Source organism: Mus caroli, chromosome 5, assembly GCF_900094665.2.
Source record: "Mus caroli chromosome 5, CAROLI_EIJ_v1.1, whole genome shotgun sequence".
NCBI lineage: Eukaryota > Metazoa > Chordata > Mammalia > Rodentia > Muridae > Mus > Mus caroli.
In genome coordinates this window covers 68,864,224-68,887,384 of record NC_034574.1, presented here as the reverse complement: position 1 = coordinate 68,887,384, position 23,161 = coordinate 68,864,224, and the positions used below count along the sequence as shown (strand labels likewise).

The 23,161-nt window shown below is 44.9% G+C and overlaps 1 protein-coding gene across 1 annotated transcript in view; it reads left to right on the top strand.

Moving 5' to 3' along the window:
* Nucleotides 1-22,676, top strand: part of Kdr (kinase insert domain receptor) — a 45,246-nt gene extending 22,570 nt beyond the window's left edge. The window contains exons 16-30 of the mRNA XM_021162949.2: nt 2,483-2,589; nt 3,020-3,155; nt 3,509-3,613; nt 5,264-5,377; nt 5,886-5,974; nt 6,572-6,725; nt 8,588-8,685; nt 10,858-10,980; nt 11,122-11,233; nt 11,488-11,587; nt 11,967-12,072; nt 13,515-13,666; nt 18,525-18,624; nt 19,079-19,164; nt 20,866-22,676. Coding sequence (XP_021018608.1) covers nt 2,483-2,589; nt 3,020-3,155; nt 3,509-3,613; nt 5,264-5,377; nt 5,886-5,974; nt 6,572-6,725; nt 8,588-8,685; nt 10,858-10,980; nt 11,122-11,233; nt 11,488-11,587; nt 11,967-12,072; nt 13,515-13,666; nt 18,525-18,624; nt 19,079-19,164; nt 20,866-21,061 — 1,778 coding nt within the window. The 3' untranslated portion in view covers nt 21,062-22,676. The remainder of the gene's footprint in view (nt 1-2,482; nt 2,590-3,019; nt 3,156-3,508; nt 3,614-5,263; nt 5,378-5,885; nt 5,975-6,571; nt 6,726-8,587; nt 8,686-10,857; nt 10,981-11,121; nt 11,234-11,487; nt 11,588-11,966; nt 12,073-13,514; nt 13,667-18,524; nt 18,625-19,078; nt 19,165-20,865) is intronic.
* Nucleotides 22,677-23,161: the final 485 nt, after the last annotated feature.

Genomic DNA, 23,161 nt, shown 5'->3' with positions numbered 1-23,161 from the left:
AGTGTATCTACCTTTTTTGACTGGGATCTGTCACATGAAATTAGGGGTCGGTGCTCAGAAAATTTTAGATCTTACTTGTCTGTGAGGTCTGAGTTACAGTTTCTCCACATGTTCTTTGTAATCTGTCTTCAATGGCTCTGCGTCCTTTTAACCAGAAAGCAAAATTAGCACGCGCTTCAGTCTGTACCATATTTTCTGTCCACGTAGTTCTCGCTGTGAGAAAACTATTAGCCATGAGTAAGAAATGCCCTTCTGTTCTCGATTCTCACTTTGTTTGAATGGTTAACTTACAGAAACGACACTTCAATATATACTTGGGGAAAAAATAGATTTGGTGTTGGGCATTGCTATTCAACTAGTGACAAGGATCAAAGGTTCAGGATTTTTCCCAGAGCAGAGATAAGATTCACTCATAAACAATAGATGATTAATAGGTGATTGCTTTTATGATGTGGAAAATCCGGGGTTATAATTGAAATATGAAAGGAAACTTCGTTCCCCCTGGCTGTGTGTGTGTGCATGCGTGTGTGTGTGTGTGTATGTGTGTGTTGTGTGTGTGTGTATGATCGATATGAAATCTAACCTTTGTTTTTCAGTCAGTATTCTGTGTCAGAACATTTCATCTTCAGAAGAGTGTTCCTGGATCTTGTTTTTGTAATACACTAAGGGAACAATGTGACTCTATTGTGTGAGTGAAAGAGTGGTGTGCAAGGGGGTGACTCAGGGTGGTTAGAGAGGTAGGTTTGGCAGAATTCTAACATCTCCAAGTCTAAATGTTGGCCCCTTTCATCTGTCCAACTCACCATGTCCAGTACTGCAACTAGAGCCACTAGCATGCTCTCAAATCTCTAAGATGGTTAGGATTCTATAAACTGCACCTGCAACTGGAGATGCCAAAGTGCATGTTAGTTCTGTCACTACCAAAGTGGTTCATGGCTTGGTGCCAACCCCAGGGAGGATGCACCCACCAGTTCTCTCTGGTACTCTGCCTCCACCCACTAGCCATCTGCATTAGGTTATCATGCCTATGTGGGCACAGTGGCATAGATACTATGGAGACTTACCTGGAGATAGGAAAGAGAGAGAGGGAGAGAGAGAGAGAGAGAGAGAGAGAGAGAGAGAGGGGGAGGGGAGAGGAGGGGAGGGGAAAGGAGGGGAGGGGAGGAGAGGAGAGGAGAGGGTAGACATTGAATGCTTCTATAGAAGTCCATCTGTCAGATGTTAATATGAGACTATTCACACATAAACTGATTGAGACCATTGAATCTTTGACCTGTCTTCTGTCTCTTACATGAGTAGGCCTTTAAGCCTTTACATACAGGTAGAACCATTACTTCTCTGGAAACATCAGAGAAACCAAATCCACTTACAGATGCACTCAGAGCTCACTCCCAACTGGTAACTCTTATTTTGCCAACTAATTAATTGCTTGTCTTCTGGCTTCTGGCTTCAAGCCTCCCAGCTTGAGGCTCATTTCAACTGACACTGCACAGTGTGAGAGGAGAGACTGAGACCCTAAGTGATAATTGTTGTCTCTTAATCACCTGGTGCTAAGCATTTGGTGCTGTGAGCCTCCTGCCCGTATCTCTCCACTTGGAATGTGTTCTGGAGAGCAACCTACAGCCTTACTTGCTAGCCTTTCCCTTGCTCCCTCCACACATAAGGCCTTTATCTTGGTGCTCTCTGTCTCTGTCTGTCTCTCTGTGTATGTCTCTGTCTGTCTATCTGTCGGTCTCTGTGTTTGTCTTTCTGTCTGCCTGTGTCTCTGTCTGTCTGTCTGTCTGTCTCTCCCTCTCTTTCTCTCTGTGTCCCTACCCCACCTATTCTTCCCTTCCCTGTCTTCCTCTCTCTTCTCCTCTTTCAGGCTTCTGCCACATAGGGACAGGATGGTCAGCTCAATTTGAACAAATCCAGTATAACCCTTGAACAGCCCACCAAGTTTCTATATCTCACAGACAAGTAGCTTAATCTTTCAAACCATATTTCTTCATCTGAAAACTGAAAGTTACTGAAAAAGTAAAGAAGGGCAATATATTGAAAGTGACCAGCGCATAGTAGGTATGTGGTCACAAGTAGCTGTCTGGGCAAAGAGTTTTACTTATCTCCTTGTGTAGATTCCTAAACAATCAATTTTCCCATGCCACATAAGCAAAGATGTTGACTCTCAGCACAAAACCAGACTCAAGTACCCACGAATAGAAGTATATTTTTTCCTTAGAGTTCTCTCGCCAGACACATCCTATATGTATCTCTTAAGACACGTAAACACCTGTGGTTCATTGCTGGATATCTTCATGAGTGGTGTGTTTCTGTTGTTCTTTAAAAGTACGAACTCTATCCAGCTTAAGGAGCTATTGGTCCCTAGGAGTCTTAAAAGTGGGTGACATGAGGTCCTGCCTTTTCTCCCTTCATGTCTTCCTTTGTCACCTTCTACCATAGGCTATAGATTTCCAGCTGTTGATCACTCAAACGTGTCTTCCAGGTGCCCAGGAAAAGACCAACTTGGAAGTCATTATCCTCGTCGGCACTGCAGTGATTGCCATGTTCTTCTGGCTCCTTCTTGTCATTGTCCTACGGACCGTTAAGCGGGTAACAACATAATTTCCCTCCTGTCCCTTGTGTCTTGGTTTTTGTGATTAATGGAAGCTGACTGGGCTTCTTTCAGCAGCTTCTTCCCATTGTTATTGGCTCAATGGGCACATTTTTACCTCAATACAATAACATTCTTGTCCATTTTCTTTGGGTGGACTGTGGGCATTAATTGATGGGAGCCACCAGAGGGGTGAAAGGTTTGGACTGTCCACTGTAATTAAGATTTAGAAACCTTATTCTGAACTCATTTTTGGAAACTGAAGTGGCACTAAAAGGAGGATTATAATAGGAGCGCTCTCAAACACCATGAGTTTTATTGGAAAATGAGATTATCATGAATGAGGCCCTTATTAAACAACAATATGCATACAAAACAACAACCAAACAAGAGGCTGTGTGTATGACAGGGAGGATTTATGCTTTCCAGGCCAATGAAGGGGAACTGAAGACAGGCTACTTGTCTATTGTCATGGATCCAGATGAATTGCCCTTGGATGAGCGCTGTGAACGCTTGCCTTATGATGCCAGCAAGTGGGAATTCCCCAGGGACCGGCTGAAACTAGGTGAGTTGTCAACTGCTATTAACTTGATATAGGTTTCTACCCGCTTATCTAGCTCTCGGTTAAGACAATGACAGGTCGGGTCTATTTAGATGATGTATTCTGATTTATAAATATTAATTTTATCTCTTGACTTTGGGTAATCATCCATTTAGCTTTCTAGTAGTAAGGAGCCTGTGCAACCATCCAAAGCAGGGCATTTTGAAAAGCAAATGGAAAAACCAGAACAAAGGAGGAAAGTGCTCTGTGGGTCTAACTGGGATGCACCATCCTCTTGACCAATTGGAATCTTCATATGTCTTTTGACAGGGTGACAATCAAAGTGTATTTTATAATACCACTGTCATTGGTTCTAGGAAAACCTCTTGGCCGCGGTGCCTTCGGCCAAGTGATTGAGGCAGATGCTTTTGGAATCGACAAGACAGCGACTTGCAAAACAGTAGCCGTCAAGATGTTGAAAGGTAAAAGGGAAAATCGTTATGTTTCTCTTTCTGTTTTGTCCCTCACTAAACATGAGTCTTGTGTCAGTGGCCCTTTGCCTAGGTAGGCTTTAAGCCCCTGGCTTATATTGTCTTTGCACAAATTGAAAACAGTTTTCTCCTTTGGAGCCTCATGACCTCAAAACAAGGGCTAACTTGCACAATTCTATTTAGTGATCCTGGTTACACGGAGGAGGGGCAATATCTGGTTCTAATAAATTGTTCCTCAGTGTATTATTATGTGAGATGATTATAAACGCTTCAGAAATGAGGAGAGGCGTTTGCTATCAGTGAAAATAGCAGAATGCAAAACTATAATGTTCTCTAGAATTAGAATAGGCCAACAGACTTCATCTATGAAGATGCTTTGCAAGGTAAGAGTGGCTATGCAAACAGATAGGCATGTGGGTATCCTTTTAGAAATCAGCATCTTTTCATAATGAAGCCACAGTCTGACATTCCGACAAGGGAAGGCAATGTAGGTAGATCTTCTGCTCCATTTGTGACTGCTTCCATGGACGGAGAAGCCGCTGCTCATGCCCTTTGCCAGTAGGTCTTGCACCTTTCAAAGCTCTCTGCCTCTACTTACATTTTCTATCTAGAGGCTAAGGATGTGGGGAGGGGGGTGGAGAGAGAGAGAGAGAGACAGAGAGAGAGAGAGAGAGACACACACACACACACACAGAGAGAGAGAGAGAGAGAGAGAGAGAGAGAGAGAGAGAGAGAGAGAGAGAGAGATTGGCCATTAGGCCCCGAGGTGGGAACCGTGTCTGCCTGTGAAAGGGAAGTGCAGCCACCCATACAGCATCAGTGCAGTCTTAGCCCCTGTTAGGCTGAAGGGCAAACAGCCTTGCTGTATGCTGCTCTTTGCTGTGTTACTTATCTGGTACAAAGCAACTGGAGTATCAGTATGGACCTGAGCAAATTTACCATGTTCATTTATGTGTGTGAGTGTGTGTGTGTGTGTGTGTATGTGTGTGTGTGTGAGTGTGTGTGTGTGTGCACACGTGAAAGAGAGGCATGGAAGGAGAGAGAGAGAGAGAGAGAGAGAGAGAGAGAGAGAGAGAGAGAGAGAGAGAGAGAAAATATTCAAACCACAGTATATATATGGTAGTCAGAGGATAACTTGCAGGAATCGGTTCTCTCCTTCCACTGTGTAGGCCCCAGGGTTTGAACTCAGTTGTTAGGCTTAGTGGAAAGTGTCTTTCTTTACTGGCCCAGCCAACTCAGAGGTCCCTAGATCTGAGCCTATTTAATGTATGGGATTGTTTTCCTGTCAGGAGGCACTGAAATGATCAGGCCCTATACAGCCTACTAAATATGAAATAGAAAATTCAGGTTTTGTCTAGAAAGCCACTCTGGATGTGACTCCATTGCAGATATGTTCACGACTTTACAGGAAACTTCTCCTGAGAGTCCTTTAAACATCAGTCATTCGGGGTTTGCTTCAAGTAAAGCTTTGATCTCTAATTAAGAATCAACTTTCCATTTGACTTTTCAAGGCACGTAGTTGCTCTCCTAGTTAGCTGTAGCTGTGCTACCCAGGGAGAGTGAGTTGCACAGTTAAATGCAGCCATCATCCTGTGACAATGGGCATACTTAATAGTTTTCATCTGTATTCTGAATCTGCAGAAGGAGCCACACACAGCGAGCATCGAGCCCTCATGTCTGAGCTCAAGATCCTCATCCACATTGGTCACCATCTCAATGTGGTGAACCTCCTAGGCGCCTGCACCAAGCCGGGAGGTGAGTACCTGCTCTGACTTCGCTTGCCCGAGTGTGACTTACAGCTCTCTGTTAGCATCTGAAGGAAGCGATGCTTTGCAGACTCCTGAATGTGCTGTGTCTCACAGAAATGTGGCGGGCACTGTAATCAAATGATTCTACAGAGTCCTTTGAATTAAAGAATGGTCTCATCATGGGGCTATGGTTTGGTGCTTGTATAGTAAGTGTTAGATTAACATCCCAGACCTCAAAAGGAGACTCTCAAGTCATCTCCATTTTCTCCCTCCCCGCAGCCATCTCAGCTGATTGCTGCTGTTTTGATTACACGTGTAGAATTGTCCTTTTGAAAAGAAATAGTTTCAATAGGAGGGAGTTGGTGTTGGATGAGTTCTACAGCCCTGTTGTAATGGAAGGTTATAGGTAGCCTTCTTCTAGTGTGCAGTTTTGGGCTTATCGGTATGCTGGGCACACAGTGAGAAATGTTCGTGGAATACATTTTTCCTTTCTCAACACACTCTGTCATTTGCAGGGCCTCTCATGGTGATTGTGGAATTCTGCAAGTTTGGAAACCTATCAACTTACTTACGGGGCAAGAGAAATGAATTTGTTCCCTATAAGGTAGGCTGTCTTCTACCTGAGCACTGGCCATGTTGTAAAGCAGAGAAAAACTCAGAGTGGTACGCGTGTGTCTTTAGTTAAAATTCTTTGCATAGTTCATTGGTTGTCTTAACTTCCTCTTTTATTTTCTAGGGATTGTATGCTCCTAATATTTTATTTATTAGTACTTTTAATATTTTATTTTTGGGACTTTAAATCTCTTGACCCATTATTATAGTGCTAGATTTAATTAGGGTAAGGATGGGGCAGAGGGAACACTTGGATTATAGTGGGTCTCTTCAGTCCCCCCCCCCCAGCCCTATTTGGCGCTATGGAGGGTACATCTCTCTGTAAAGAGGGCACTAATGGCAGTGTGTTTGAATATTCCTGAACACGAAGTACTTACTACTGGATGCTGAAGAAGGACCTTCGCATTACAGAGGGAATACTGTTAAACCTTGCCTCCCCTCCCTCCCTTCCCACCCAATTCAACTCCGAGACCATAGACTCCTAGAGTTGTCTTGCTTGTTTTTTAATAATTTTAATTGTTTGTAACCTTGCAAAGCACTAGAGACCCATTTTGTATTCAAGGAATTTGCACATTCCGTTCTTTTCCAGAGCAAAGGGGCACGCTTCCGCCAGGGCAAGGACTATGTTGGGGAGCTCTCCGTGGATCTGAAACGACGTTTGGACAGCATCACCAGCAGCCAGAGCTCCGCCAGTTCAGGCTTTGTGGAGGAGAAATCACTCAGTGATGTAGAGGAAGAAGAAGGTACCTGCTTTGCTGCCCATGCCTAACACACATTCTCGTAGGAAGCAATGAGGACAAGCTATTTAGAAACAGGGAAAAGCTTCGTGTTTGAAAGAAATCTGAATTCCTAGGCAGTGTCCAGGCAAGCTTAACTAAAGCCTGAAATCCCTAAATAGACAGTGAACTCCATTGGGAGGCAAAACGGGGTTATCCTGAGGAGCCTAGGTAACTTGATGGGCTAACCTGTCACTAGTAAACAAATCAATACTCTGGTTCGATACTGGATCAGAATGTATTGGCAGTAGAGGCTCATTGCTATGCTCTGGAAGGGGAAGGGAGCTTTCTAGTGCTTAGCTAGTCTTGGTTGTCATAAGTGGTCCAGACCTAGTAGGTAGTGTGCCTTAGCAGCACACAGAGACCCCTTCAGTTCTCTCTACCTGACCTTCACCAAGGCGGGTTAGGACACATCTGTTGTTTCCTCTACACTCCAGCTGGCTTCTTAACAATCTCGCTTCCAGCCATGCTTTAGACTTGTCTCCCTTGGTTGTTGTGATCCCAGTAATATTTTAGTGTTACTGATGGGTGGAGCTGGACCTCAACATCACCTCCCATACTTCAGTCAGCTCGAGGACACACTCACTGTATGTCTGCTTGACTCAGGAGGAGCAGGCCCAACTGTATAGACAAAGTCAGGGATGCCTGTTGTCTAGTGCTCTTGGGAGCGTGAGTTTAGGCGAACCACCCCCATTTCTGTTTCCCTTGCCATAAGCCTACTGATAAACCTTAACCTAACATATTGTTAGAAGCTGTGTAGGCATCTGGTGGCTAGGGCTTGGGCTAGAGGGGCATGGGAAAGTTGTGTAGGCCTTATGTCATGGAGTCTACAATCAAGTGGCTCATATACCCTCTTGCTTACAAGTGGTAGCCGGTGAGCTGGAGACCCAAGGAATTGAAAGGAGCTGAGGTGAAATGGCTTGGAATTGCAGGCCTGGACTTTGCCTCCATTTCTGTATCTGGGAAATGAAAAGGCCTTCACTGCTCCTCCAGAGCCCTGTAAACCTCGCCCAAGGAAGAAGTCTCATCCTTATTAATACTAATAAGGCTGTTATGACAAATAAGTTTGTGTTTACTCTGGTCTTGTGTCCAGGAAGGAGACAGTAAGCCTTATCTCCTCTGGCCTAAGCTAGGAGGTCATTTCAAAATCTCCAGGAGCCCCCCAGTGTTTATTTGTATCCGTTGACTGTAATACATACTACCAACTTATGTAAATTCATCTTTCATGTCTGCTGTCACTCGCTCCTCTTCTTGGAGGAAAGCCCCCACCAACCCCCGACGGGCCAGATTTCATGTGCTTACCACACGTCTTAAGTCTGAAAGTGAGAGAAATAAATCTCTTTCTGGTATTTTTAGTTTTCTGTTGTAGACTGTAGTTTGAACTCTGGTCTTTGTTCCAGGACAAAGCCTGGAGAGAAAAGATTTGATGACCCTGAATATTGTTGTTTTATTTTTAGAGTTCTTAATATGAGCTATTGTTTCCCCCCTCTGGGTTCATGGGAAAAGAACAACAGCAGCGTGAGATAGCAGACCTTAAAAAATCGTTCTTCTCACCCTGCTGTCTGCACCGACTTCACCTTTGCTCTGCCTTCTGGTTTAGTGGCTCCATTTGACTAAAACGGAGAAGACATTATTTTCCCGAGGAGTCTGATAGAGGCAAATAATTTGGGGCTTAGGGAATGGGCAGGTGTTCTGTTTCTGGTTCCTGAAATTAACCCTCAGGTCTTAAATGGATCATGGTAGCTGACTTAGAAGCAGAGCTACGGACAGGTGGGAGCACTCATCTTTGGTGGGAGCACTCATCTCTGTCCTCTTGCCTCTTCTCACAGCTTCTGAAGAACTGTACAAGGACTTCCTGACCTTGGAGCATCTCATCTGTTACAGCTTCCAAGTGGCTAAGGGCATGGAGTTCTTGGCATCAAGGAAGGTATGACAGGTCAGGGGAAGGAAACCTTCTCTCCAGGTCACAGGCTTAGAAATCAGACATCCCTTTGTTTGGTTTGGAAAATCATGCACCACTTTTAGGAGTCTTTTTAAGTGTCCCACTGAGGGAGGCTCCGTTTCTGCTAATAAAAGGTGGCTAGAGGTTTCATGAAATTAACTCATATAATTAATATTCATTGACCAATTACTAAATGCTGGGTAGACTTCTAAGAGCCTCCTGGCAAGCCAACCAAGACAGCTCTGCTTCTTCACGGTGTTTACAGTGCTGGTGACTGATGAAACATTCAATACCCAAGTAACAAATATGGAAGGCTAAATGGGAATAGATGTTGTGGAATTAAATAAATCAGGAAGGGCTTGCAGAATATACGGAAGTGGTGTGTTTGTATGTGCATATGCTAACACGTGTGTACTTCAATGTTAAACAAGGTAGATGAGAAGACTTACTAAGGATGTGACATTTGAGCAAGGGCCTAGGAGAGGGGATGGGAGGAGTCTTGTAGATATCTTGGTGTAGTGGATCTATTTTTAATTTGTTTTACATTCGTCTCCATCCATCCAAAAGTTACTTGTTATTTGTGTAATTAGAAGGCAGGAAGGCCCTGCTTCAGATGAGGACGATTAAAACAGCTAAAATTAGAAAGTGGGCCAAACAAAGGCTGAGGTGGGACGTGACAAGTGACAAATATTGTTGTAAACACCATAGAGGTGGGAGTCAGTTAGTGGAAGTCCCTGGCGACCTTGGGAAGGTGGGGGGTGGGGAACTCAGTAGGAAAGGTTCACATTATATTTAGGAGAAGCTCTCTGTTGATGCAATGTATTTGCTGCTGTTCCTGAGGGAACAGAAGGCTTTAATATTTCTTTTGTTTTCCTTATCATTGTAAGGCCCCTTACCCCTCTCCTCTCTGAAGTTTAGTGTTTCTCACATCTTCCAGAACCTTGGGATCTTACACAGCTCTGCTGAATATTTCTTGCACGTTTATTTTCCAAGGAAAGGGAAGAGAACCAGGGTCCTACAGGATCTTCCCAAGGAGGAGGGCTTTGAGTCTCTTTCAAAGATTGTTATTTTTGTAAAGGCCAAAGTTCATTCCTGAGCCATGTAGTTCCTTTCAGCAGCAGGAAGGGGGAATTGATACTGTGACTGGAGAGGATGGAGCCAGAGTCCTTTCTTTTCTCTGGGACCTACCGGGTGATCTTTTTTGAATACTACCTGGTTGTCCAGCTGGAAAAGGAAGCTCCTTGGTTGAAAGCAAGTAGGAGCGCTGTCTACCTTGGGGCCTCTCCAGTTTTCCTGAGTCACACTAGACAATGCCATCCTGGATATTCTGGTGTGAGGGAGAGTGCTGTACAGACCTGGAGTGCCGGATAAGGCAGAGGCAATGATTACCAGCTTCTATGGTCACTCCCATGTGGACCAGGGACTCTTGTGTCACCTTTCATTTGTATCTAAAGCTCCTTGGGGCTCGTGTTCCCTCTCTGGTGGCACTTAGGCTCTTGGCTGAGAGCTCTGACCGTAGAGACATAGCTGCTTAGTGGTTGACAGGCTGATCAAGTTAGAGGACAGAAAGAAGAGACCACTGGAGGAACTGAGAATCCAGAGGTTTCTTCCACTTGTGTTGCCCAGCTTTGCCTGGGTTCATCTTCACTGTAATATCGAACACTTTGGAAGTAGGATGAGTACCAGTGGGTACTGCCTCCAGATCCAGCCAAGCTTCCATACCAAATGGAAGAGAAGGCTAAGAAAGTGCATTCTCATTGGTGAATGAGAACCTTTGCTCCTGATTTTTATACATCCATCCAAGACCAGTCTATCCTGGGATCCCCTTAGTCTAACCCAGTCTTCGCCAGATAGGGCACAAGCCAAAGGATGTGTGGATGTGATCGGAGACACGTTTTTTAATATTGTGTCCACCATCAGACTATAACTTTGCCATTTAACTCCAACGGCCAAGACTGTTTATGGAATAAGCAGATGTGTGTCTCAATGAAACACACAGGCGCTTAGGGTTGGTATAAAATGCAACCCTAGTCCTTGTTAATCACTTGGTTCTCTGATGTGGGACTTTTTTTTTGTTGTTGTTAAGCGTGAGGTCACAACAGCTGTGAAAGAGATTAGCTGTGTAGTGACTTACCACACGTATTCTTCTGTTCACAGTGTATCCACAGGGACCTGGCAGCACGAAACATTCTCCTATCGGAGAAGAATGTGGTTAAGATCTGTGACTTCGGCTTGGCCCGGGACATTTATAAAGACCCGGATTATGTCAGAAAAGGAGATGTAGGTATCTAAAGGCGAACCTTGTGGCTATTCAGGTGTGGAATTCCAACTTTGTGTGGATTTGTGTTTAGAAGTGAGGGGACTATTTCCTTTAGAAACCTGCCAATTTGGGATCTCATGCCTCGATATTTCCCCCCTCAGGCCCGACTCCCTTTGAAGTGGATGGCCCCGGAAACCATTTTTGACAGAGTATACACAATTCAGAGCGACGTGTGGTCTTTCGGTGTGTTGCTCTGGGAAATATTTTCCTTAGGTAAGTCACTTCTCTTTGACCCCCTCCTGGGTGGGGGTTTGAGAACAAGTACGATGATAGGATGATAGTAACCATTGAGCCTTGTGTGTCATTTCCTCTCAGTCTGTTACCTCCTGTCAAGTAGAATTTCTTAGAAGATGTAGGTGGTAAAGTCAAGAAAGCTATGTTGGTGATATGGATGTACAAGAATCAGGCTTTTTGGTTTTTTGTGAGAGATTCAAACCCCACAATGCTCTGTTCTTATCTTATGCTAGGTGCCTCCCCATACCCTGGGGTCAAGATTGATGAAGAATTTTGTAGGAGACTGAAAGAAGGAACTAGAATGCGGGCTCCTGACTACACTACCCCAGAAATGTAAGACTCTGGAAAACGTCTTTTTTTTTCTTACAAACTCTTCCCACTAAGGAGGCAAGGAGGCCTTCCATTGTGTGAGTCTATGCCATGGCCTAGTTTGTTCAGCTCTGTCTTTGGAACCTTCCTTAGGTAGCTCAAGCACCATCATGGCATTACTTGGTACCCTCTCCAGAGAGGTTTTATTAAAGGTTGAGAGAGCAATGATAAAAAAGACCCTTCCATAGGCGGTTGGACCTCTGAGTGCAGGCATCTGTGTCTCCCATAGTTTCACATCTCTCTGTAGCATCTCAGTCCTTTGCTTCTCACTCAAGCACTTATCTTGACCATGAGCCCTTGGAAGGATGGCAAAGTTAATGAAACTGGTGTCTCGCTTGTCCAGGTACCAGACCATGCTGGACTGCTGGCATGAGGACCCCAACCAGAGACCCTCGTTTTCAGAGTTGGTGGAGCATTTGGGAAATCTCCTGCAAGCAAATGCACAGCAGGTTTGTCACCCTCTACTTGAGAAGCTTCTACAAACAGGCCTCAGGTCTAGGGTCTGTGATCTAACAGAGTATGGCCTGGGTGTTCACACGGCACTACGTTATTCTCTTAGCCACTGAAAATGGAGCCTCTCTCTTCCAGTTCTGAGCGATAATGCTTCCTAAAAGCCTTAATTGCTCTTTAGACTGATGAGATCCTGATTCAAAGCTTGAGAAGAGACAACTCTCATCTTCTCATAAGTTACAGCAGTCTGTTCTCTCCTCTACCATGCGGGTCCAGGGGGTGGGGGGGGAGAACTCACGTCATCAGGCTTGGCTGAAGATGCTTTTACACACTGAGTCATCTTGCTGTCCCCACCTCCTGATTTTTTTTTTATCTCTTTATTTTTATCTCTTTATTTTTTTTGTTATCTCTTCACACGTTCTTCTAAAATTAAAAAAAAAATCTACTGAGTATGATCGTGCATGTCTGTAATCCTAGCATTCTAGGATTACATTATAATCCCAAACATACATACATAGTCCCAAGCAACCACCAGTTTGAGGCCAACTTGGGCAGCATAGAAAGAATACCTCAAACAAACAAGCAAACAAACAAAGCAAAGCAAAGCAAAACAAAACAAAATGCCAAATCTGTACTTACAGACTTTCAGACATGGAAGGCATTTCATATAATTTTTAGTAAAGTCTGCAGGCAAGGCCAAAACAAACCAAACATAAAAAATTATGCGAAACCATGACCTTGGGTTTCACCCTCTTGGTGAAATGTCACACTCTAAAGAGAGCTCCACAACAGAGCTCTGCCCTCTAAAAAGTTAGTTGTCTCTGTTAGGCGTCCCTTGATACAGTGAGGGCCAATGGACTCCTTTGTCCTTCTGAACACGCGAGGATATTATCCATTTTCATGAACAAACCTTCCAATCATTTACGTGTGTCAGATGCGAGAGCTTGGTTTTGTGCTTTCTCTTGAGAAATACCATTGGCCTGTATTACCCTTGCCCAGAATTCCTATAATCCTGCTCTGTGTTGCTTTCCTCTTCACTGCTTTCTGATTCTCCATTGCCTTGGAATGTTGAGGCTCCACTGGAGGCCCTGCGCTTTGAAGGCCTGGCTCCTGTGGAGGTCTTGGTGGGGAACTCATTCCTGGGCTTTGTGTTCTCACAGGGAATCCACAGCCATTGCCTGCTTTGTCTTCATGGCAACCATGGCCTCTTGTCCCTTTACTAATCCCATTCTTCCTTAGTCCCTTTATTAACCTTCTTCCACACATCCCTTTCAAGTGCTCTTTTGTTTCTGTCAAGCCTCTTCCAAGACAGTCTTGAAGTCTTGTGTTCAGATATGAAAGCAGTGCACAGTCAAAAACACCCCCCAGCCCTTTGTTTTTCATGAAAAGGCCCTTGAAGGACAGCAGCCATAACAATAGCATGCTGTGTTTATTGTTTCAGGATGGCAAAGACTATATTGTTCTTCCAATGTCAGAGACACTGAGCATGGAAGAGGATTCTGGACTCTCCCTGCCTACCTCACCTGTTTCCTGTATGGAGGAAGAGGAAGTGTGCGACCCCAAATTCCATTATGACAACACAGCAGGAATCAGGTACTGGAGATAGCCAGCATCCCCTCCAAGGCAGGGGGTGCGGGGGCTTCAAGGCCAGCTCAGGAGATGGGGGGGAGGAAGACATTTGGTTAGGCAGTCCCATACTACTTCTGGCTAACTGGAGTTCTGACATTCAGAGGGCAGTGTTCTCTAAAGGTCTGGAGAGCCGAGCCACCTCCCATCTGTGGCCCATGTTGCTGGCACAGCCCTGCCTTTAAGAATTCTAAGCCTTGTGGGAGCAAATAGCTAAAATGCCACAGTTCGTTAATCTCTGAGAAGAAAGAGAGAGGGAAAGAGAGCTGTGTTACTGAGACATCTGTATTAAAATTGTCCCCATGTACACTTTTATTAAGGTGAATTAAATGGCTTAGGAGAGACTCAGGAAAGGATTCTGCGCAAATAGGAAACCTGCTGAAGGATCTATGGTGTAGCTGCAGCATGCCATAGGCTGTGTCCTGCATGGGGCCAGCAACTACAGCACAGAAGTCTCTCCCCAGTCTGAGTTGCAGCATTGTGTGTACCTAATGGGATGCTTGACTTTATTGAAAACAAATGTCACTCAGTCCAGTCCCGGTCCGTGGACCAGGCAGCTCTCTAGGCTCTCAGTTAATACCTGCCCATGAGGCACATGGTGATGGGGTTTCCCACAATGCAATGTTAGCATTGTCTTTCCCAAGCCTAAGACAAGTTGGCATTGTCCCTTTTCTTTGGGCATTGTCCTGCTGCTGGTAGAACCCCTGTCAGCATGGGAGAGACTTGTCTTCCTCAGTGTCCCCAAGCTGCAGGAGGAACAGGCAGCTGTTTCCCATGGGAGGCATTGGCCCAGGTGCTGCGCTGCCTGGAGGTTAGAGAGACCTAAGTATGTTTTGCCCTGAGGAATCCTGCATGACAGGAATCCTGCACTACAGAAAGAGAGAGGGAGAGGGAGAGAGAGACTGAGACTTAGATGTCAACCAGAAGCTACCATCCCTTTATAATAAGAAGAGTTGATGGTTTTTTTGTTTGTTTAAGAATTTTTTTTTGTATATTCTCAGGGTTTGTGTTTTTATTTTGTTTTGTTTTGATTTTGTTTTTGTTGTTGTTTTGCCTGTATGAGAACTTAGTCAAGATAGACACTATCTTCTAGGTTGGAGACTGACATGAGTCTTACCCACGTTGGGCAGTGCAAAATAGTGTGATTAAAGGTGTAGACAAGAGGATTTGGTAGAACCAGATATGAGGCCTGGGTCTGCCTTTTAGCAGCTGTGTAACAAGTCCCAAATCATCTATCACTCCCCAACCCAACCCCTGCTACACACACACACACACACACACACACACACACACACACACACATGGCTGTTTGTGAATCGCTGCTTGGGGAATTTGCATACTATAATGTATTTCTAAGTGTCAGGCACTTGAAGGCACTTCATAGAGGACAGCTCTCAAGAGAGCTGCTTCCCATCCTGCTCTGAGATGAATCCATGTCCTCTGGTCTCTTATTTAGCTGCGTTTTCCCTCCTTCCAAGGAGAGGTTCTCAGAGGGGAAGAGTCTAAAGTCATGAAGTGAAACTTCCATGTATGCAGTTTCCTGGTTCAGGTTTGCCTGCCTTGGGGCTTGATCATTCCTCTGACATGCTACGTTGCCTTCTCCTTAACCAGAGAGCCGTGTGACGACAGCACACTGTCCTCCTCCTCATGTCCTGTGACCAAGCAGAGTTCAGAGCACTTGGCTTGCTGGCTTCATAGAATATTTCGCTAAGCAGATGATGAAGTCAAGTTTGGGTAATAGGAGTGCCAATGTGAACTGGGTCTAAAAAGAGACTGCTAACATTTATCCCCTAGAAGTGTGGACAGACGTGACACCGTGCTTTAAGCCCAGCCAAGCTTGGCTCAGATTTTCTGCCTGTGAGTTTCGAAGGAGACTTCCCAGACTAGGTTCTCTTTTAGCTCTCCGTAAACTGAAAAACAAAACAGACATTGGAAGCGTTTGTTTGCATGGCCTCTCGAGTCCCCTGTGCTGCTTCTTATGGTAATAAAGCCCTCCATCACCTTACAGTGGTCTGAATTAAAGACAGTGCAGACTGGAGGAGTGAGCACACTGCACACAGCAGTGCGGGACTCTCATGTGGCTCAGCTTCTCTGGGGGAAAATCCACTGAGGCTAAGACACCTCTCAGGGCATATTTTATCTGTTTTCACGCTTCCAGCCAAGTAGAAAAGCTGAGTCTCGCTTTGATTCCCCCTCTTATACTTTTCAAGTCCACTGAATTATAAATAGAGTTGGACAGGGACATCACTGTGGGAGACAGCCTCTTGATTTGTGGCCCCTTTAGACTATTTTTAAAATAGTTGTTCAACAGTTATGTTGAGAAGAGGCTGAGGAGTGGGGGTAGGGAGGGCCACTTATGTCTAGACTTAACTTTGTCTCCAACTCCCCACCATGGATCATCCCTGGCCCCAAGTGTGCTTCTCTTAAGAAAGTCTGTATTTACTGGGCTCGTCTCTCTCAGAGGGCCGTGTGTGGACCATCTGTGGTTGCTCTGTCATTTCCTCTGGGAGTTTCACCTTCCATTCCAAGCAGTTTATCAGAGATGTCTTTGCAGTTCTCTCCCAGAGCCCAGGCTTTGAGACACAGTATTTTCCTCATTTTGATTAATTGCTTGTGGTAATTGAATATCTATGATGGACTAATGCCTGGGAGAGCCTGCTGGCTATCTGGCTCTCTCCTGACTTGGCCATCATGCTTGACTCCTTGAAATGGGAGTCTTCTTTCTTCACCTTTCATCTACTCCACACTCGGTACTGACTCCACCCACCGACTCACCCCAGGGTCAAAGCATGAGTGGGAACGGGAACAATGCTATGAATGTAGTAGGTGCTTAATCAAGATTTGAGCGATGAGTCTTTGACTCTCTTCTTTCTTTTCCACCCTGATACTCCAAGAGAGTCGGTGTGGAATGGGATGAGGGAAAAAAGCCCCATGGGGGCTTTAGAACCTGCAAACTTAAGTGTGAATCCTGGTTCTGCCTTTCTCTCACTGAGTATGGGCTTCTTTGTCTCTCAGTGGGAAATAAGAGATCTGTCTGAGAGACTGTGGGGAGCAGATGCAAGGAAAGATGCCAGGAAATACTTGGTCACTTGTGAAGGACCAATTCCATCTTTAAATCATTGGGCAGAGAATGTAAGGATCTGATCTTCTAAGGTAGCTGTGTGATACCCACGCTGCCTCCTGATGCTGCCTGGTTATCACCTCGGATACCTATGGAATCCAGGCACTGCTCCAAACCTTATGCACATTCCTGTTCTTTATTCAGATTCTCCTCTACATAAGTGTGAAGTCTCCTACCAGGCTTCCCTGCCTCTGGTCTTCTCTTCTTTTCACAGCCAACTGTCTAGAAAGCAGATCTGATCATGCCAATCCCATGCCCAAACTTTTTCAGTGGCCCTCACAACTATAGCCTAAGGCTCAAGCTGTATGATTTTGGACAAGTAGGTTTTGGAGAGGTTACTGTGAGATGCTGTGAGGCAGTGTTTGAAGAGCATTCAGCTCAATGTCTGAGTGGTGATAGATTCCCAAAGGTCTTCCTGAACGAGTGACTAGGCATGATGCTAACCAGCTTTGGCAGTCACTGCTTTTAAAGACCAGACTTATCAGGAAGCAGGCTTTGCTTGTTCCCTGCATTGCCTGGACCGTCTCCTTTCCTGTGGACTCTCCCGAGTTGGGGTATCACTGAGAACCTCATTCTCTCCTCTGTGTGGGGAGGAAATGACCTCTTAGGGAAGGGAAGAGATGCTCAGGTTCCATTCTTCAACTCTGACCCAGCATTTATGCGCTGTGCCAGCAGGCTGCTTGTCATGGGACAAGAGTGAAGAATATGTTTATTGTCTGCATGGATGTTTCCTGTACAGGGGGCTTCTCTTATCTCCCATTGGGCTGCTGGAGGCTTTGATAGGATCTCTGGGCTCTCCCAATGTCAAGTGGTAGGGAAGACCAAGCCCCAGGGAGTGGTAATGTGCTGTCTGACAAGTCTCATTCTGTGAAGATCTTCTGGAATTCAAAAGAGGGAGGCAAATGCTGGTTGATAGGGTTTTGCACTTCCTAAGAACAGCAAACTTGACATTTACCGTCCTTGCATGCTGCTGAAGAATAGCTCTTGCCTACAAGCATTTAAAATGGAGCAGCAAAGGCTTGACTCTATTCCTGTACTGAGGGTTAGACTTAAAGCTATGCAAAGTGTCTTGAGACTCTGAAGCCACTGTCCTTTTCTGAAATAAGCAACTACGTGGGCTAAAAGGGTGCCTGGGTAAGACCCAGCCCACCTCCCTCTGTGCCTTAGATCTGTAGTTCACGTAGAAGAAAGAAGCTGACTTGAGATCACTGCCAAGCACAGTATCCAGCATCTAGGGATACCAAAGGTGTTTCCCTTGCCCATGATGGCCTGTGAATACTGAATAATACTGAATACTGTGTAGAACACCTCTCTTTGGAGATGGCTAGAGAAAGGGAAGCATGCCGGAGTACATCAAGAGATCACCTGAGGAATCCCATGTAGTCAGTGCCCTGCTGTTGAGTCAACTGCCCTTGTCTTTAGTTCAGCACTGAGCCCCAGAAGCACAATTCCAAGGCCCAGGTCTCCTTTACCCTTCTCAGTTCTATTATACTTTTAAATGGACTTTCACAGGAAATTAAGCCTTCCATGCGTGCTAGCAGAAAAAATATTCTTTTTGAATTTTGTTTTTCTTCTACCAAAGGATGTTTTGAAGGTTGCTGTTCAACTTGTGGTTGAAAGATAAATGAACTTAGGTATCACTTGAGGCATCCATATCCAAATATACTACCACCCAAATACAAATAAATATTTGTTCTCTTGCAGTCATTATCTCCAGAACAGTAAGCGAAAGAGCCGGCCAGTGAGTGTAAAAACATTTGAAGATATCCCATTGGAGGAACCAGAAGTAAAAGTGATCCCAGATGTAAGTACATCTTTTAAAAATAGTCATAAAGATAATATTTGGGGTGAAATACTAGCTAGATAAATATTAGCCTAAGCACTTGAGTTTTGGAACCTTATTAAGGCTGTCCTTGAGTATATGTGCCGTGGGGGAGGTCGATCTTTAGTTTTGCCATATGAAAGGCACCTGGACCAAGGTTCAGGATAGTCTAACTATGCGTCCAACTTCACTCAAGTGCAAATGTTGTCGATGTGCAGAGAGAAGGAGACGCCAACATCCTGACCTTTCCTCTCTCCTTAGCCCAAGTCTACTTCCTCCAAGCATTTGCTTCCTTTGTGGCTTACACAGTCGCTGGCTGCCATACCCTCTTTGGCACGACATTGAGTCCTATTGTCAGCTAGATGGATTGAGAAAGGAGTTTAAAGTAGCTGGTCATGTGCACACTCACTGTGTCATTTCACTGTCTCCTTAAAAGGACAGCCAGACAGACAGTGGGATGGTCCTTGCATCAGAAGAGCTGAAAACTCTGGAAGACAGGAACAAATTATCTCCATCTTTTGGGTAAGACTCAGCCAACTAAGGAAGAATATTTCAATAGGTATTTTTGGAAGGGCATAATAAAGACATTTCAGTGTAGATGTGGTTTCTCTTCTGGTGCCTTTGGAGGTTGATGACATTAATATTCCAAATTAGCAATTTGATAAAGGAGTAAAATAAACTAAGCCATGAAATTGGTGAGTCTGAAGAAAAATCTGAAGCAAGTTAGAGTATTTGGCCAATTTCTAATGACTACATTTGTGAAGGCTATGGGACTTCTGAGCAGACTGATACAGGCCAGCAGAGTGACCTGTGGCTTCGATGGCCCTGGCCAAACTGCAAAGATGTCAACAGGTACCATGATCCTGAAGAGTGAAGACTTTGCAGACTCTGATGGACTGTCAAACCTGTACTTAAATGGCTTTATCTGTAATTAAGAAAGATGATACTGTAAATAGATACATATTCACTTATTTAATATATTTAAATATGATTCTTTGAATCACTTCCTTTTCAGTTGGGGGAAAACTATTAAATATACTCGTGCCATTCTTCCTTATGGCTCAACAGGTATATGCAGGCTTTGAATAAATGTACCTGATTTAAATATTAAAAAAATCTTTATGAAAATCTATGTTTATAAGAACAGTGGGATAAGAGTAGTTATTTGTTTGCTGGCAGGCTCATTCTAGGTAGGGAAACCCAAGATTTGATGTACACATCAGAGAGCTGCTGTACGAGATGGGGTTCCCCATGGGCTTTTGAGTGATGTCTATACAACAACAACAGTAGCCACAGTAAACTTTGCTGTTTTCTTTAAGGCCCAGCAAGAAGGCATGGGCACCAACCACATGCTTCTTTCATTGACTCAAACAATAGTGACTCAGAGCTATTAGGTGGCCAGGGTCATGCCACTGTTTGAGACACAAACTGGTTTGGTGTGGGAAGTGAAGAGCAGGGTCGGGAGGGGAAACATACTTGTGGTTCTTTGAACTTACATGAAACCGTATCTGAACACAGAGTAAACAGACTCTCTCTGTGGCTTTCATTATGAATAATAAGAAGAATAAGACCCCTTCTAGGGCAAAGCCCGAGCTTTTCGGTCCACACAGCCCACGTTTGTTAGCTTTGACATGACTACTATGTCACTGGAAACATTCTCCAATTGCTGCTGAGTGACTGAACCCCCGATTGTCCAAAGAATGCGGTTTGGATGAGTAAGAAGCAGTTTTTGACATGTCTGGCCTGACTGTACACTAGCTTTTTTTTTCTCTCCCTCTACAAATTTATTAACATCTTTTACAGACCACTTAGCTCCCTAGGTGACTGAACAGGAAAACCACAAATGAATTTTTAGACCATTCCGATATCGTTTAATATCATGAAAGAGACCCTGTGACTCCTATCACTCCTATAGACAAACTTGTCAGTCGTCAAGGCTGTAAAACTCTTCCATTGGTTGGGGGCTCTGCATACCTCAGCAGAACGGCCTTTTATCTCCCCTCAAGCTTGAAAGACTTGGACCCGAATAAGAGGACTTATCTGCGACTACTAGCTCATGTCAGTACCTGAGTGTAGACCTTGTCTGAGGCTGATTAGGGAATGAGAGAGAGGGGCTAGTGTCTCTGGGGGGGATTCTACTCTTGAGCTGGGGCTTTGGTGAGTGTGTAAAGCAAATGAGCCGGCTTCCCTTTTCAATTCATTCGCTTGCTGTTTCTTCTACAGTGGAATGATGCCCAGTAAAAGCAGGGAGTCTGTGGCCTCGGAAGGCTCCAACCAGACCAGTGGCTACCAGTCTGGGTATCACTCAGATGACACAGACACCACCGTGTACTCCAGCGACGAGGCAGGACTTTTAAAGATGGTGGATGCTGCAGTGCACGCTGACTCAGGGACCACACTGCGCTCACCTCCTGTTTAAAAGGAAGTGGTCCTGTCACGGCCCCGCCCCCGACTCCTGGAAATCACGAGAGAGGTGCTGCTTAGATTTTCAAGTGTTGTTCTTTCCACCACCCGGAAGTAGCCACATTTGATTTTCATTTCGGAGGAGGGACCTCAGACTGCAAGGAGCTTGTCCTCAGGGCATTTCCAGAGAAGATGCCCATGACCCAAGAATGTGTTGACTCTGTTCTCTTTTCCATTCATTTAAAAGTCCTATATAATGTGCCCTGCTGTGGTCTCACTACCAGTTAAAGCAAAAGACGTTCAAACAGTGGCTCTGTCCTCCAAGAAGTGACCATACCCAGACAACGGACACCTCTATGAAACTGGATCGAATGGGCAATGCTAGTGCTTTGTGTGTTGAGGATGGGTGAGATGTCCCAGAGCCGAGTCTGTCTACCTTGGAGGCTTTGTGGAGGATGTGGGCTATGAGCCAAGTGTTAAGTGTGGGATGTGGACTGGGAGGAAGGAAGGCGCAAGCTCGCTCGGAGAGCGGTTGGAGCCTGCAGATGCATTGTGCTGGCTCTGGTGGAGGTGGGCTTGTGGCCTGTCAGGAAACGCAAAGGCGGCCGTAGGAGTTTGGTTTTGGAAGGTTTGCGTGCTCTTCACAGTCGGGCTACAGGCGAGTTCCCTGTGGCGTTTCCTACTCCTAATGAGAGTTCCTTCCGGACTCTTACGTGTCTCCTGGCCTGGCCCCAGGAAGGAAATGATGCAGCTTGCTCCTTCCTCATCTCTCAGGCTGTGCCTTAATTCAGAACACCAAAAGAGAGGAACTTCGGCAGAGGCTCCTGTCGGGCTGAAGAACTGTGAGAACAGAACAGAAACTCAGGGTTTCTGCTGGGTTGATACCCACGTGGCTGCCCTGGTGGCAGTGTCTGAGGGTTCTCTGTCAAGTGGTGGCGGTAAAGGCTCAGACTGGTGGTCTTCCTCTATCTCCACTCCTGTCCGGCCCCCAAGTCCTCAGTATTTTAGCTTTGTGGCTTCCTGATGGCAGAAAAATCTTAACTGGTTGGTTCGCTCTCCAGAAAATCACTAGCCAGATTTCGAAATTACTTTTTAGCCAAGGTTATGATAACATCTACTGTATTCTTTAGAATTTTAACCTATAAAACTATGTCTACTGGTTTCTGCCTGTGTGCTTATGTTTTTTCAAAAAAAAAAAAAAAAAAAAGAAACTATACTTTTCATTTGGTACCATAGTGTGAAGAGCTGAGAGCAATGACTGTTAAACATGCTATGGCACATCTATTTATAGTCTGTTATGTAGAACAAATGTAATATATTAAAACTTTATATTATATATAATGAACTTTTTACTACCCACCTTTTGTATCAGTATTATGTAGCACGACAGAGATTACAATGCTCTCAGCAGCCGGTGTTGTTTTGTTCAAAACTTTGAGAAACTCGAAGGAATCCTTTCATGGGGATATGCAGCTATATACCCTACCGTCTCTCTCATCTCAAACGGAGGAGGAGGAGGAGTCAGGTATAATGTGAGTGTGTTCTATGTGTCCTTGTTCTCTGTTCTTAGGAGGAATAATTTCATCAAATGTTTATATGCTTTATAAACCAATAAACGTATTCTGAGTAAAGAGACCCAGTGTTATCATCTTATCACAACAGCTCCATGCCTCATCTTCGTTACAATCATAATTCATACAGAAACACGTCCTTGTCACATCCCGAGCCCATGGGATGTGTAGTTGTGTGGCCTCCCAGTGAACCTCAGATCTCTGGTGTGAGATCCTGGAGCAAGCGGCCAGAGCTGGAGGCCAGGAGCAGATGCAGGGACACTTCACTGTCTAGCTAAAGTCAGAGTGTAAGATCCATTATCGACATTTTGAGGGACTGCTTTTGTCTGAATACAAAGAGCAAAGCAAATCCCTGGTGCTAGCCTGGGTCTCCACCTCTAGCAATGCTGACCATGATTTTCTTGTGTTTGGGAGAGACAGGGTCTTCAGCCTAGGCTGGCCACTATCTGCCTATGTAGCTAAGGATAGCACAGAGCTCCGGTTCTATTCTCTCCAGCTCCACAGTGCAGATTGCAGGCATGCACTACCATGTCTGGACTTCACTG